This window comes from Triturus cristatus, chromosome 7, assembly GCF_964204655.1.
Source record: "Triturus cristatus chromosome 7, aTriCri1.1, whole genome shotgun sequence".
NCBI lineage: Eukaryota > Metazoa > Chordata > Amphibia > Caudata > Salamandridae > Triturus > Triturus cristatus.
This window is the reverse complement of record NC_140590.1, coordinates 795,810,137-795,824,706: the sequence shown is the minus strand read 5'-3', so window position 1 is coordinate 795,824,706 and position 14,570 is coordinate 795,810,137. Positions and strand designations below refer to the sequence as shown.

Below are 14,570 nucleotides of genomic sequence, written 5' to 3'. Positions count from 1 at the left end.
CAAATTCCCCACACTCAGTGTGCGATTCTTTTTATTGTGTTCAATCTTACAATGAATATTTACAGAATTGGCTTCAAAATGGTTTCAAAGATGCAAAAGGTGGCACAATCAAGCATAAAACGCTTTGGGAACAAGTAGTTCAGTTGCGAAACGGACTACAAAACACTCACGTGATACACACGCTGAGTCATTAACGTGATGGCGTTCACGAAGAACGTAATTCATTGGCTGATGAAGCCGCAATAGGGGCTGTGCTAACGGCGTCCGTAGCTGCAATCACTCGTTCAAAAACGAAAATAGACAGTGAAATAATGCTGGCTGTCAATGCTTCAAGCAAAGGCTGCGGTGCAGCGTTACCTAAGAAATTTCCACTCAAATACTCATATATAATTGATGCGAACAATGTTCCGTTTGCTCGAATCCCTGGAGTGGGGGACAGAGTAATTCCAAACATGGAACATAGATTAGGACTAATCCTAGCAGCACAGGAAGGGATCGCCTCTGCCCATGCTGGTGTTTCCGCCACAGTATCGTTATTAAAACAGAGATACTGGTGGCCAGGCATTAGAAAACAGACCAGAAATTATGTTTTGGAATGTGAAATATGCCAGAAGATGAAAGTATCTACTGTGAAACGTCCTGCGCAGACACCCCTGTTAATTTCAGATAAACCATTAGCATGTGTTTACCTGGACCACTGCTGTCCCTTACAAAGGGACGGCAATTATAAATATATCATGGTCGCAGTGGATTCGTGTTCAACGTTCCTATGGATGTGGCCTCAGCGCTCGGCTGACGCTCGAACTGTTATAAAAGATTTGCGAGTCTTTATCGGGACATATGAAATAGGCACGCTACATTCTGACCAGGGTCCTGCGTTTAGCTCTAGGGCTTACAAAGAAGCCATGGCCAGTTCGGGCATAGCATCTATATTCTTCTCCATTCCATCCTGAGGGAAATTCTGTTGTGGAAAGAAAAAACTGGGACATAAAGCAATCTATATCAGCTAGGGTATTAGGTTCGGGTGATGGGTGGGTAAAACATCTTTATGGGGTCCAGCGCGCACTTAATAACTTGCCAAGAAGTTCTCTAGGATGTGTAACTCCATATGAGGTCCTATTTGGGACTAGAATGTTGGTACCGGACCTTGATATGCAAGGCACAGTGGTGGAAAATAAAAAGTTTGATATCAAAGATCGTTTGGTTGTTTTACAGGACTTAAATAAACTAAGAACGAAACAAAGCAACGTGTTCCTGAAGCCAACCACCACTGTGGAAAAACCGGCCGTCCCAGCAAGGCCTGTCTGGATACCAAAGCTTGGTAATCTAGTCAGACAAAAGATCGCGGACAAGAAGGAATTTGGGCCTTCTTACAGACAACCAGTACCTGTCCTAGCAATCCACGGATCAAGAACAGTACTACTGCCGCCCATTGTTGGTAAAAAAGAGAAAAGATTTGTGTCCATCGACCTGATCAAACCACACTATGTGGCCGATACTAAGCAGTAGGCCAAGTGGACTACAACAATGTAGCAGACGCACTCCTCTAGCTACAATCCAAGAGGTTCAAACTGAAAGACTCATCACCTTTGAAGATTCTACAGTGAGAAATAAAGGACTAAGCAACAATGCCATGGAACTTATACCTCTTGAGACCCAAATAACAGTTCGGCCAGAAACACCTATCTACAACGAAGTGACAAGTGATCAACTGGTTCCAGCGATTTCAACGAATCCTGATGTAATTCCAACCATGGACAGAACTGCCTATGGCTATTTCATTAACTTTGTTACGTTTTCAGAGGATCCCAGCGAACCTGAAATGACGCCAGCACAAAGAACTTTCAAAGAACAAACAACAGACTTTTTTCATCTCCTGAAAAAGACTTATCTGGTTTCACCATGGATTGAACTATGGATTGTTTTGGGAATATTCTTCTTTCTACTTTGGTTACCTCTGGTAATAACTATGGGTATGCTTTTAAGTGGAAGATATATTCAAATGGACACAACAAGTCACATCTCCAGCCACACAAACCATCCCATCCTGAAGCAAGAGACTTGTCCGCAGTGAACATCACAGCCGTTCCTATACCAGATGGTATAGTTTGGGACAAAACCGAATATGACATTTTTGGTCCGTCGGAGCTTTTGAAGATTCCACACTTATTTAAGATTTCATTAAGTGATTTTATTACCTCTCGTATCTGTACTGATGATTGGGACTTCGAGACTGTTAATAATATGATGTCTGATCTAGAGATGTATTCACAAATCATGAATATTTAGAAGGTTCATCAGACTATGAACAAATGTATTGTTATAACCATTATGGTAATCATTTCTTGCATAAATCTGCAACACCTAGAAATGTATTTATGTATAACCAATAGGAGCATTGTCCTACACCTCCAAAGGGTAGCTCAAAAACATTTGCAATTAAATTTCCATATTTTTCAGGGAACAATGTATCCAATCCAGAAACGTTTTTCTTCAAAAATGTGAACAAGGCAGGAATGAAAAATATGTTAACAAATACAAAACAGATTTATTCTGCAGCCTTTATTGCCCAACTGTCTAGACAGGGTTTCGACTTTTGGAAAGACAACATTGAGACAAAATCTGTCTGGGGTACAAAAGATTGGCAAGTACAGGGGGTAGAAGCTTTGTTTAGAACCTGTATCATCCCTGAGCAAATTATGTTTTTGAATGACACTGTCCAACAAACGTCATGCCTTGGGTTAGCCAAGATAAAAGACATGAACACTCCGTCCATACCTGCACCTGCAAATAATAGTACTACACAGGGAGAGGTCAACGTACATACTATTTTGCAACAAAACAGATCAGATCCTGAATTGGAAAAATGGTTGCTCTGGCCCACAGACACAACTGTCAAGATCGATTCCTGAACAAAACACAAGGTTTCACTTTTAACCGGCCAGACCCACGCTATGTCCAAAGACAGCATCCAGGGGTAGTAACAACATACAGTGTAGGGAAACTATGCCTTGATTGGCTACAGAAAGCTACACTAGAGGACGTGAAACAACACTTAACTTTACTTAAAGAAGGTGCAGACCTTAGAGAATTCTTGCTAGGTCCAAGAAAACCGCGTCAAAAATATTTCATATATGTCGGTCTCTACGCTGCTTATAATGAAGCATGGAAGGTCACCCAAGCAGAGACTGCTGAACGAATACGAGAACTTGATTGTATTAATTTAGAGAGATCTCTCTCTGTAGTAGACAATGGGTTAACGACTGTCATCCAGGATATAATTATTGGACAGCATTGTATCATCTGTCATAGACATCATGGAACAAACTTGGTCATGTGGCAACATGGTCAGTGTCAACTACGTTCTATCATGCTATAAGGTTAGACGCTACAAAACTTGCGTGCAGGCTATGTGCCTTGGCGTTTAATCAACACTACGTCACTGTTTTCAGAATTCAATCTCACTGATAAACAGATCAAACTGGCACGAAGGGGAGCAGACTATACGGTGCTGAACATTGAACAACTGGAAAAATTACCATTCACTGTGGCACAAAAACCAGCTACTGAGTGGATCATACTTGGTAAAATTACTCTGCCTGTTACGACTTTCCATTTTCAGTATTGCCTAAAACATATACCAGCAGGCAAATATGAAAGGTTGGGTAAAGAAAACATCAAGACATCTTGGGATTTACCTTACACACATAGATGTTGGAGTGGGGGACGTGAAGTGTTTCTTAGCAGTACAAACTGTGAAAACGCACTAAGCGGTTCTCTCCTTTGTCAAGGTATTAACTTACACGGGGCCTGTGAAGGTTCCACTACAAACTTATCCTGTCACCTGCAAGGTTCACCAGCTGCAGTGATTAATCCAATTTTTGACTACTTTCAAATGGAAGTTACCTCATGTTGAATGATCACAGCTGCTGAAGCATGTTGCCAGGTATCCCGTATCTAGCAACGGTTACATCCAGGGTCACTTGCTGTATGCAAGTCTGGTTTCCACAAAAAGACACAGTCAGGGAGTCGCCTTTATGGCCTTCACTGAACATCTCTTCTATACGAATTGATACTCTAAGCAGAATGAAAGCTATTCATTTGCAAAAAACAGTGCCACTGACCTCGGCCAAAGAAACCTATGATCTACAAGTCGCAAGTACTTCCGCCGAGATACATGCCCTTTTGTATACAAACTGCCCTGTACATTTCTCAGAAATGTTAGGTCGTATCTTAAACATGTCTGATACGAGCGGTATTATACATGTATTTAAGAACGTGTGTGCAGGACTGTTAACACCTTTTCAATCAGACCTCGGAATTTTTCCAAACTTCGTGCACTCTGTGTTTGGCGGACTGCTGCTCCTTTTAGCACTCGTCGCAGGGATCCTATTTTTGCTCCTACTGCTACGATATGGCAAGCCAAATCACCAGCGACACCCAATTCACCATGGAGAGATCTCTATTGGAGATGAAGTGTCATGAGGGCATTGTCCAAATTTTGGGTTTACCTCGTCTACGAGAATTAAATACCACATGGTTTCTGCCATTCAGACCAATCTGGCAAGATTGCATCTTACCTGTTGTACGCTGCCTGCTTTGTGGTGAAGAATGTGTGCTAGACATCTGTCTAACACTCCCATCAGTCATGCCTACGGATATCGATACTCTGCTGGAACCGGTAACGGCCCATGCTCTGTGTTGTCCCCAGCGGCTACCAATCCTGATGATGGCATTCATTGAGATCTCACAGACGCAACTTGCTACTGCTGAGGTACGAGAGGAAACAACAGGCACGCATGTAACATCCGATACGAACATTGCTGATGCTTCCAATGCTGAAGGCGATGGTTCACATCTATGTGCTGTTAATCTTCTAAACGAGGTATTCCAACTTTCACCTACAACAATTGACGAATTTTTGTCTACAGAAATAGAAGATTTCATATTTTCTCCAAGCCCACACACTGACTTTTGATTCAGGCACGCAGTGTTCCGCAGAGACTCTGAATTTGGCCTTCATTCTTTTCAAACAAGGGACTGACTTTGGAACTTTTTTCCTATGATAAATTTTTTTTCCCCAAATTTCTATTTTTCACTTTTGGCACAGTAATCTGCTTATAGTAGAACTATTCATAGTGAACAGAATTCTTTGACAAACTTCCAGGGACAATATGCCACTTTGTCATAAACAAACAATTGATTTATGTAACCTGATATGAAATGGTTTCGGACCTTTTTCTTCTGTATCAACGAGCCATTTCATTATGTGTATATATTTATTGTTCATTCATTTCGCATTCCAATGTGACCTTATGCTAAGAATGAAACATTGCTCTTAATATGTAAAGCACCTTATGCATAGCACTGGTTTTATAATGCATTTTTAGGACATATGTTCTTAGATAGGTTTTAGCATGTTTTAGCAAATCATGCAATACTCTACTTTAGATGTGTTTAGTATGCTTAGGATTTAGTAATGTCGTTCATACGAAACTGGAGTGTGTGTTGTGTGTCGATTTAGATTCCGTATATAGGTTTCACGATTTATGCCCCTATTTAGGTACAATTCATATTGCCCTTATTTAGGCATTGTCCATACTAACCAAATACAGGCATGGTCACCTACATCCGTCCATCCATGTCACAACAAGTTCTTGGAAAACCAGACTCTTAAGCCTTTAGGAATTTCCCTTGCTTGGATATTGATTTCTCCAAGAACTCATTATTATGCATGAACATCTATTCCTTAGGGGTTCATTCATGACGTTCCTCTGCCCGACTTTTACGTCAATACTGGCATTCCTAAACACCTTCAAGGTATAAATATACCAGCACTTGCCGTGGCAAACCACGGTCCTCGGCCCTCGGTCCGAACCAGTCAGATCCAGTACGACTGCTACGCGGTTCGTCACGGCAAGTTCGGAAGGAGATCGAGTCCCAGCCTGACGCACTGACCAGACGCTGTCATTCTCCTCGCAGAGAACCCATCTCCAGTGTTTCTGACTCCCCTTGCGGGGTGTTAGATATCGAGTCACGGAAAGAGATTCCAACCTCTCTCATTCTAAGGTATGGAGCAGGCTAGAACCTAGAGAAACCTTTTGCAACTCTTGGCTAAACTAAAATATAGCTAGCTATACTTTAGAACACAGCACCTACTTCATACCTCATACTACACTTAGGTTAGGGACACTGGGGAAGAACTATTTAGAAGCACCAGATGAGTATCACATTTTTGCGTGTGTTATTTATGTATGTATTTTAATTAATATATGTCATAGCTGCAAATCATGCTATTGCAGTATTATTTTATCTTACTGCTAGCTCTGTACGTATTGTACTTCGCAGCCTGTCTTACGATTGTAGCAGTTCATATCTCTTGCATGAAAAATAAGACTGTTCAATAAACCCTTTTTATTGAAACGCCCGTCTCTCTATTTCTATGCAACTCTGTAGAAACGAAGCATGCACGATAGACTGAGTGAAACTGGTATCTATTGTTTCCACGATTCTAAGTATGATCCGACTCTAAGGTAAACAAAGTTGTCATGTTTATGCGATTGTCAGAAACTAATTCCTTCTTGTTCATTCAAGAAGATTCTAGTGACCTCTGAGTTAGCTGGCACACACAAGTAATTAAGTTAATATACTAGATAGAGACATACTGACCTCAGTCCTATGTCAAATCGATAATGTATGTTATTCCAATGCGCAGAGCCTATCAGGAATATAGGAACTACACTACAGTTTTTGGCCGAGGATTAATGCAAATGTGCTGATCAGATGTTGTATCTGCTAACCAGAGTTTTGAATAGTAAGGATGCAGACAGTATTGTCGCTATGTGTTTTTAAACTATTGTTGGCTATACCAAGAATATCAACTGAAAAGGGAGTGCATAGCCTTATTCTTTCATAGGATGTGCAGCAACCCATGGTTAATAAAGGAAGGAATCTGGTACAATCAATGGACATATGTGCTTCCTGCCTTTTCAGATGCTATTGAGTTGTCCTCTGATGGTGCTGGTTCACTGCATGCTTTCGCCTCAGGTCTTTTTCGAGTGCCGCTCACAGGCTCATGGTCACTTGTTTCAGCAATCAAGGTGCTGTCGCTGGGGGCTTCATCTGGGTCATCCATCTGGCTTTTCCTGTCAACCGTGCTTCTTAAGTCCTCGGGGCTGTCCTCTTCAGACATGGTGAGCACATCTGCAAGTTTTTCAAAGCAAGAATCTATCATCAGGTAACCTTTACACATAGGCTGTACACTTCTACACTCCCTGGAATAACATAAACTAATTCAATGTTGTAAATTAATAAATCTTTCTTTTTAAGATCTGTTTCAAGACTACAACTCTTCTGTGGTCTCTGCTTCTGCTTAACAAAAACAATGGAAGCATTTAACTCTCAGTTATTACTTTCAATGACTACAGTTCTCACTACACACGGGAAGGATTCCCTAAATCCCAACAACTATTAAGCCCGACTTTTATACACCACAACTCTCAAAATTCCAAAATGGTTTGTTGTCTCTGGGTGAAGAAATATTCTTGCCTGTTACTTGCCTTGTGCAGTTATTTTATGTAACTTGCCTTGTGAAGTTATTTTATGCTGCTACTTGGAACTACTTGTAAGTAGAAACAAGCATGGGAAAAGCCAATAGGTCTCGCCAATGCAAAAGCTATTGGCTTTGCCAATATGATTTAGCCATGTTATACACCAGAATGGCTGCAGTTCACCATGGCTAAAACTTAGGGCCAGATGTAGGAAGCCAATGTGCGCTCGCAAATGCTGAAATTCGCAGAATTTCAGCGTTTGCGATCGCAAATTAGCAGTGCACAATGTAGCACACAATGAGCCCCTCGCAAAGTAAGGAATCGCATAATTTGCGATTCCCTATTTTGCGATTGCATTTAAGGAATCGCAAATTGCGATTCCTTAAATGCAATGTAAGTAGAACAAATGAAAGTGCAATTTAGCCTTAAGAAATCGCTAATTACCACCAACTTCAAGTTGGTGGTAATTAGCGATTTCCTTTAAAAAAAACACTTTTTTGCTTTTTTAAAAGTGCCATGTGGCACACATTCATGCCCTTAGGGCATGTATGCGCGCCACATGTGCACACATGCACATTTCAGGGGTGCAACAGGGTGTCCCTCTGGAACCCTTGCACCCTTGAAATTGCGCACGCAATTTGCGAGAACCTATTGGGTACTCGCAAATTGCGTGCGCAATTCCCATTCACTCCTATGGGCCTTTATAGGAATGAATGGGGAGGTATTCCTTGATTGCGAATCGCAATTTGCGATTCACTATTAAGGAATCGCAAAAAATATTGCGATTCCTACCTATATGGCATTTTGCAAATCCTTAATAGCGATTACGAAAAATCACTATTAAGGAATCGCAAAAATGCATTTACCTACATCTGGCCCTTAGTGGGGTAAATGAGAGTGGAGTGTCGTAAACTGGAGTAGAGTGGAGTGTTATAGAGTAGCGCAGAGCATTGTGGAGTGGCGTAGGCTTGTGTAGAGTAGCATTGAGTGTAGTGTCATGGAGTGGTGTAGAGTGGCGTGGAGGGAGCACAGTGTCAGAGTGGAAGGGCATAGAGTGGAGTAGAGTATCAGAGTCGAGTAGAGTGTTATAGAGTGGAGTTACAGTTTCGTGGAGTGGTGCAGAGCAGAATGGAGTGGTGCAGAGGGTGCTGCTTAGAGTGGAGCAGAGTGTTGTAGAGTAGTGTTGCGTAAAGTAGAGTGGAGTTGCATAGAGTGCCAAGGTTGAGTGGAGTGGCATAGAGTGGAGTATAGTGGCATGAAAATGCATAGAGGGAGCTGCATAAAGCCCCGTAGAGTGGAATAGTGTTGCAGAGTGGCACAGAGCGGAGTATAGTGTAGTAGAGTGGAGTGTCATAGAGTGGAGTAGAATTTAATTGAGAGGGCCGTCGTAGAGTGAAATGGCGTAAAGTACAGTGGCGCAGAGTAGAGTGGCATATTGTGCACTGGGTTTGAGTAAAGAGGTGTAGAGTCCATTGTTATACAGTGCTGTGACGTATAGTGGTGTAGAGTGCAGTGGCGTAGAGTAGATTGTTTCAGAGTAGAGTGACATGGCGTAGAGTGGATTGGTGCAGGATAGAGTGCAGATGTGTAAAGTGGTATAGAGTAGAGTTCAGTGGTGTGGAGAGCAGTGGAGCAGGATAGATTAGAGCGGCGTAGTGTGGAGTGATGTAGAGTAGAGTGGTGCAGAGTGCAGTGGAGTGGTGTAGAGTTGAGCGGTGCAGAGTAGAGTGCAATGGAATAGAGTAGTGTGGTGCCGAGTACAGTGTAATGGCGCAGAGTATAGTGGCTTAGAGTAGAATCATGTAGTGTAGTGTGCAGTGAGGCAAAGTAGAGTTGCGCAGAGGTAAGAGGTGTAATGTGCAGTGCCAGGATGAACAGTGTTGCAAAGTAGAGTGTCATAGAGTGCAATGGTGTAGAGTACAGTGGCATAAAGTGCACTGCTGTAGAGTGCAGTGCGTAGAGAGATGCAGAGTAAAGTGGCATACAGTGCAGTGGTGCAGAGTAGATTGGCATACAGTGCAGTGTCAGAGGGTATTGGTTTTTAAGAAAGTGGTGTAGAGTGCAGTGGAGTAGGGTGGTGAATAGTACAGTGGGGTAGAGTGGAATGGTGCAAGGTAGACTGCAGTGACTAGGATGGAGTGGCACAGAGTGGAATGACAGAGTGGAATAGACTGTTAAGTAGATTGTTTCAAAGTAGAGTGAAGTGGCATAGAGTGCAGTGGCATACAGTAAGTAGAATGTTGTAGAATGCAGTGCCAAAGATGCAGTGGTGCATAGTAGAGTAGTGTGGGGTAGAATGCATTAGCGTAGAGTGGAATAGAGTGGAGAGAGGTCTAGTGGAATGACATGGTGCAGAGTTGAGTGCAGTGATGTAATGCGAAGTGGCGTGGAGTGGCGTAGAGTGGTGCAGAGTAAAGTGCAGTGTTGTGGTGTGGTGTAGAGTGGAGTGAGGTAAAGTAGAGTATGCATGGTGTGGTAGCGCACTGCCATTAAAAACACATCTTCAATTGAAATGCCCATTACAAATCCAAACAACTTTATTCGATCTAATTGATAAACCTAGTTCATAAAATTGTACACCTTCAAGATAACCATTCTTTAAAAAGAGAATTAATAAAATCAGCATTTTAAAAAGACCCATAGCAGCCCATGCACAATAACCTACAATGTATACAGTACACATAAATTCAAAAATTGATCTTAATGCTAGATGCTGGAAATGCAATAATTCATCATGTAACAATAATCATCCACCCAGCTAAAAATTAATTAATAAATAAGTGATAATTAAAAATAATGGGCCGGATGTACGACCATGACAATTTGTGACTCGCAAATTGCGCTCGATTGTGAGTCGCAATTTGCGAGTCGTAAAATGCCATGTACAACAGTGTCTGAGACACTGTTTGCGATTCTCAATGGGGTCGCAAATTGCATGCCTCGTCAATATTCATGAGGAACTCGCAATTTGCGACCCCATTGGGAATGGCAGGCCCTCCCAGGGATGGTGGCCTGCTGGGCTCAGCAGACCTCCATGTCTGGGATAGCTTTTAAATAAAGCAGTTTTTTTTTTGTTAATGCTGCCTGTTTTCCTTAAAGGAAAACTGGCTGCATTGTTTTTGAAAATGAAACGTTTTCGTTTCAGTTTTTAAGGGCAGGTAGTGGTCCCTGGGATAACTGGCAGCCCCTAAAATTGCGGTCGCAGAACATACATACATGGAAACGCCCCTTCCTAATAGCGAGTCGCAATTCCTATTTAGCGAGTCGCAAAAAAATTGCGACTCGCTAAATAGGAATTGTACATGCCCTATTCGTTTTTGCATGTGCAAACGGGTCGCGAACCCGTTTGCGCATGCACTTTAGGGTCGTACATCTGGTCCAATATATGTACATTGCGAAACAAGTTGGCTTTTTGGACTAATTTGGCATGATTAAACTTAATTACATGCATTTTTCCCAATACCATTACAAGCTAATGTAAGCGAGAGCCTAAAGTCAACAAAAGTCTCCCTTACAAAAGACGCCTCCTGCGCAGACAAGCCCACAACAAGCATTTTCAATGCAATAGGTCTCGCATTTACTAGAGTTTGAGCTATTGGCATTGTAAATGACAATACCTTTTATTTACTTGTTGATTTTTAAAACATAAATAAAATGCATTGTTATTTACAATGCCAATAGCTTAAACTCTCACAAATGCGAGACCTATTGCATTGCAAATGCTTGTTTTTAAGTACCTACTAATTGATTTTACAGCACATTATTCATAAGATATTGGTGGTAAACCAATACATTTTTGGGCAGTTCTGATGAGATACTCAAGAAATATGCCAGTACAGAATTTGGTACAATATCTTTCTTCGTTGCAGCAAATAATTAAAATTTGCTTTTATATGGCTCTTATGACCGCAATTTTGCTGCTTCTGTACGTTGCAAGTGTTACCCAATTTAATTTTAGTGGTACATATGAGCCTAAAAGATGTGTGCTGCTGTACTGAAGTCACCCTTGGGTCTGCCTGACTGAATCCCCTACAGTAAACCCAATCCTGAGAGCAGACCACTGTCCTCCAACGTATCCGGATCTACCCTGTCTCCCGTGTGGGCAGCCCAGCCTTGATTGGACTCAGGGAGGGAAAGAGTATCACTCTAGTATAATAGCTGCAAGAAGACATTTTGAAACAGGAGGTGGTGGTACTGGATGCGCGCAACACGCAAAAGCTGTAATACTTATCCAATATATTTCCGACATATTTCTTTTGGACTTTTAGCAGAAGGCACCAAATACTTAGACACTGACCATCAAATTATAGGAACTAAACTGAGGACTAGGGAGACGAGCTCTGGCAAGAAGGCCTGAGGCGTTCTGACCACTTCTAGGGGGTCTCTGAAAACCAAGAGCACATTGCAAAAGAGCTTTTAAAGAAAGACTCAACAGCATTTTAATGTTTGAAATGTTTGATGTATCAGTGATAAAATAAAATGCAAAATTAGACATATTGTTTTCTTTCAAATTGTCTCGGATGATGCACATTGCACTTAACTGTAGAAAATTAAGAAAGCGCCACTGAATTTTGTCTTTATCTCGTGCAAGAACTTTCCTCAAAACTCAAGCAGAATGTTTTTACCTTGTTAGGAACATTTGACATTTAAAAAATTGAATGGTGCAAAATATTAGTAGTTGTGCACTGGAGAGCTATCAATCAAATAAATTTACTCGAAACCCGGGGCCAGAGGCAGAGGGTGAATGATTTAATTTGTGTCACACCTTCCCTTTCACGAACAGCACGGCGAGCAACGCTATTGGCGGTTGTTTTCAGTCAGGGAAAGATTTCGCTTTCGAAATACTCTCACACAGCCAGCAGAGTTTATTTATGAGAGAATAAAAACGCGGACAGCCAGGCTGCCTGACTCATGACTGTGGGTCCCTTATTATGCTTGAGTTTTGAACGTGCTTTCCTGCCTGTTGGCCTTTCTCGGCTGTTCTGGCAGGGCCGGGATAGGCCAGGTCTGCTGGTAAACTGAAAGGGTTTCCATTCTCGTGCCTTCCTTTACACTCTGCAGCTTCCGGTATGATGTGGCTTTAAAGTAATTCCGGCAGCGCACTTCCAAAGCTTCCTTTCAGACTTCAGTCACATCCGGTTTGGAGTTACACAACACACACAGCTGCGAGGTAAGGGCAATAGAGGGAACCTGAAACATGCACCATTCATGTTTTTATAACGTGTTTACAAATCTTAGTGATTCGGACAACTAGAGCTGAGGCAAGCCAGGAGAAAAATTTAAGTGACCAGTTACAAATCTCCCTTTTGGATCTAGTTGCGAAACATGGGATTTTGGACATTAAAATACGTAGACTAGCAGAACAATCTAGTACAATCCTGCTGGTTAATTAAAGCTGCTTCCTGAAACTATGGACTCCATTTTACAATGATAACAAGACAAGCCCGGCAGAGCATGGCGCGCGCGCTTGGCGGGGGAGCGCTTTCCAGGCGGGGGAGCGGACCCTTTGAAGTGCGATGCCAAACGGATTGCATGGCGGCACGATGCGCGTGATTGTGCGCGTGCTAGCCATGCAATCCGCTTTTGGGAGCACTTTGAAATGCCCCCTTACAATAGTCTTGCTTTGCGATCGCTTACGCGATAGCAAGGCGAGACCTAAAAAGCCACCCTACGATGGGTGGGGCCTGGAGTAGCAGGAATTAAGAGATGCTACTGGGCAACTTAAATGATCCCATCAATGACAGGATATTTGGGGACAGAGGTGAAATTCGGCATGCTAGAAAGTCTGGGCTTAGTGGACTGGTTATACAGAATGGCCCCGTCAGAGGCACTACCCAGGGTTCCTAGAACTCCAATACATTCCTGACGACATGCAATGGAATGGAATGGATCAAATGGAAGGAGAAACCCACCCATCAAATTACACAATGGCACAGGAACTGGTTAGCTAAGTTACACAACTAATTCGTTTCAAGGCATAGGACATGACTGGAATCACAAGGCTGGGTGATCTATGGTAAAGGAAACCATAAAAAAATGCTACGAGCAACATACACACGAATACCAGTTCTTGTGATACCTATAGCCAAGGAATGCTCCAGAGACTCACTTTACTAGACCAGCAATTACACCAGAGCTCGGTCCACTGCAACCAAAAGTCACAATGGAGTAACTAGAAAGAAAGGGGATTTTCTAGTATGTCTATAGGTCACTAGAATTAAAAATCCTGAACCTGTTAGCCGACCTGCGAACCAAATGTGAGGGAGATGTGTAAAGGCTGGACAATGAAGAGTGGACGGAAGCTAAAATAGCAGCAGAATCGCTAGCCAGGATTTCTTTGCGCCTTCACCTCATTCAATTTAAATAATTTCATCTAATTTATTCCACCCCAAAAGGCTTTCGAAAATGAATGGAAGCCACGACCCTCAGTGCCTCAGAAGTAAAGGGGAAATATTACATTTGGGACTACCCTATTAATAAATTTTGGTCACGCACACACAACACACTTGGGGAAAAAATCTGGGTTTCCAATCAACGTTCACTCCAAAAATAGCAATTGTAATCAAGGACGACACAAAGGGGTTTTACGCACGCCTGCACACTAACAGCAAGAGGCATGATGACAGCCAAGAGAGACACTACAAGATACTGGCGCTCAGACTGCACAGCCATTTGCCGAATGATTCAGGAGGATGGACTATTGCTCAGAAGCAGAAAAAAAAAAACGGTCAAAAAACACAAACAAAAAACGGGATCTGTAAACAAACCAACACATTTTGGTGACCATGGACTCAGTAATTTAACTAAATATATTTCATTTGGAAACTAACACCATGTGTCAGATCAATCGTTTCATTATACACGACGTGTAGGAACGTGAGAACAGAGTGTGATGTCATGCTGAAACTGTGTTTTGTCTTTTAAAATTAATCTGAACATTTTATTAAAGGGTCTAAGTGCTTCTGGGGAAGTTTGTTCAGTGCTTCCCGCCCTGACGTGTGAATGACTGAAGGAGAGGAT

General features: G+C 42.2%; 1 protein-coding gene across 2 annotated transcripts in view; it reads right to left on the bottom strand.

Annotated features, from left to right (window-relative positions):
• FAM114A2 (family with sequence similarity 114 member A2) overlaps positions 1–14,570 on the bottom strand; it is a 310,681-nt gene that overhangs the window by 241,021 nt on the left and 55,090 nt on the right. For both annotated transcript variants that reach the window (XM_085617644.1, XM_085617643.1), the window contains exon 3: positions 6,986–7,203. In XM_085617644.1, coding sequence (XP_085473770.1) covers positions 6,986–7,192 — 207 coding nt within the window. In that variant the 5' untranslated portion in view covers positions 7,193–7,203. The remainder of the gene's footprint in view (positions 1–6,985; positions 7,204–14,570) is intronic.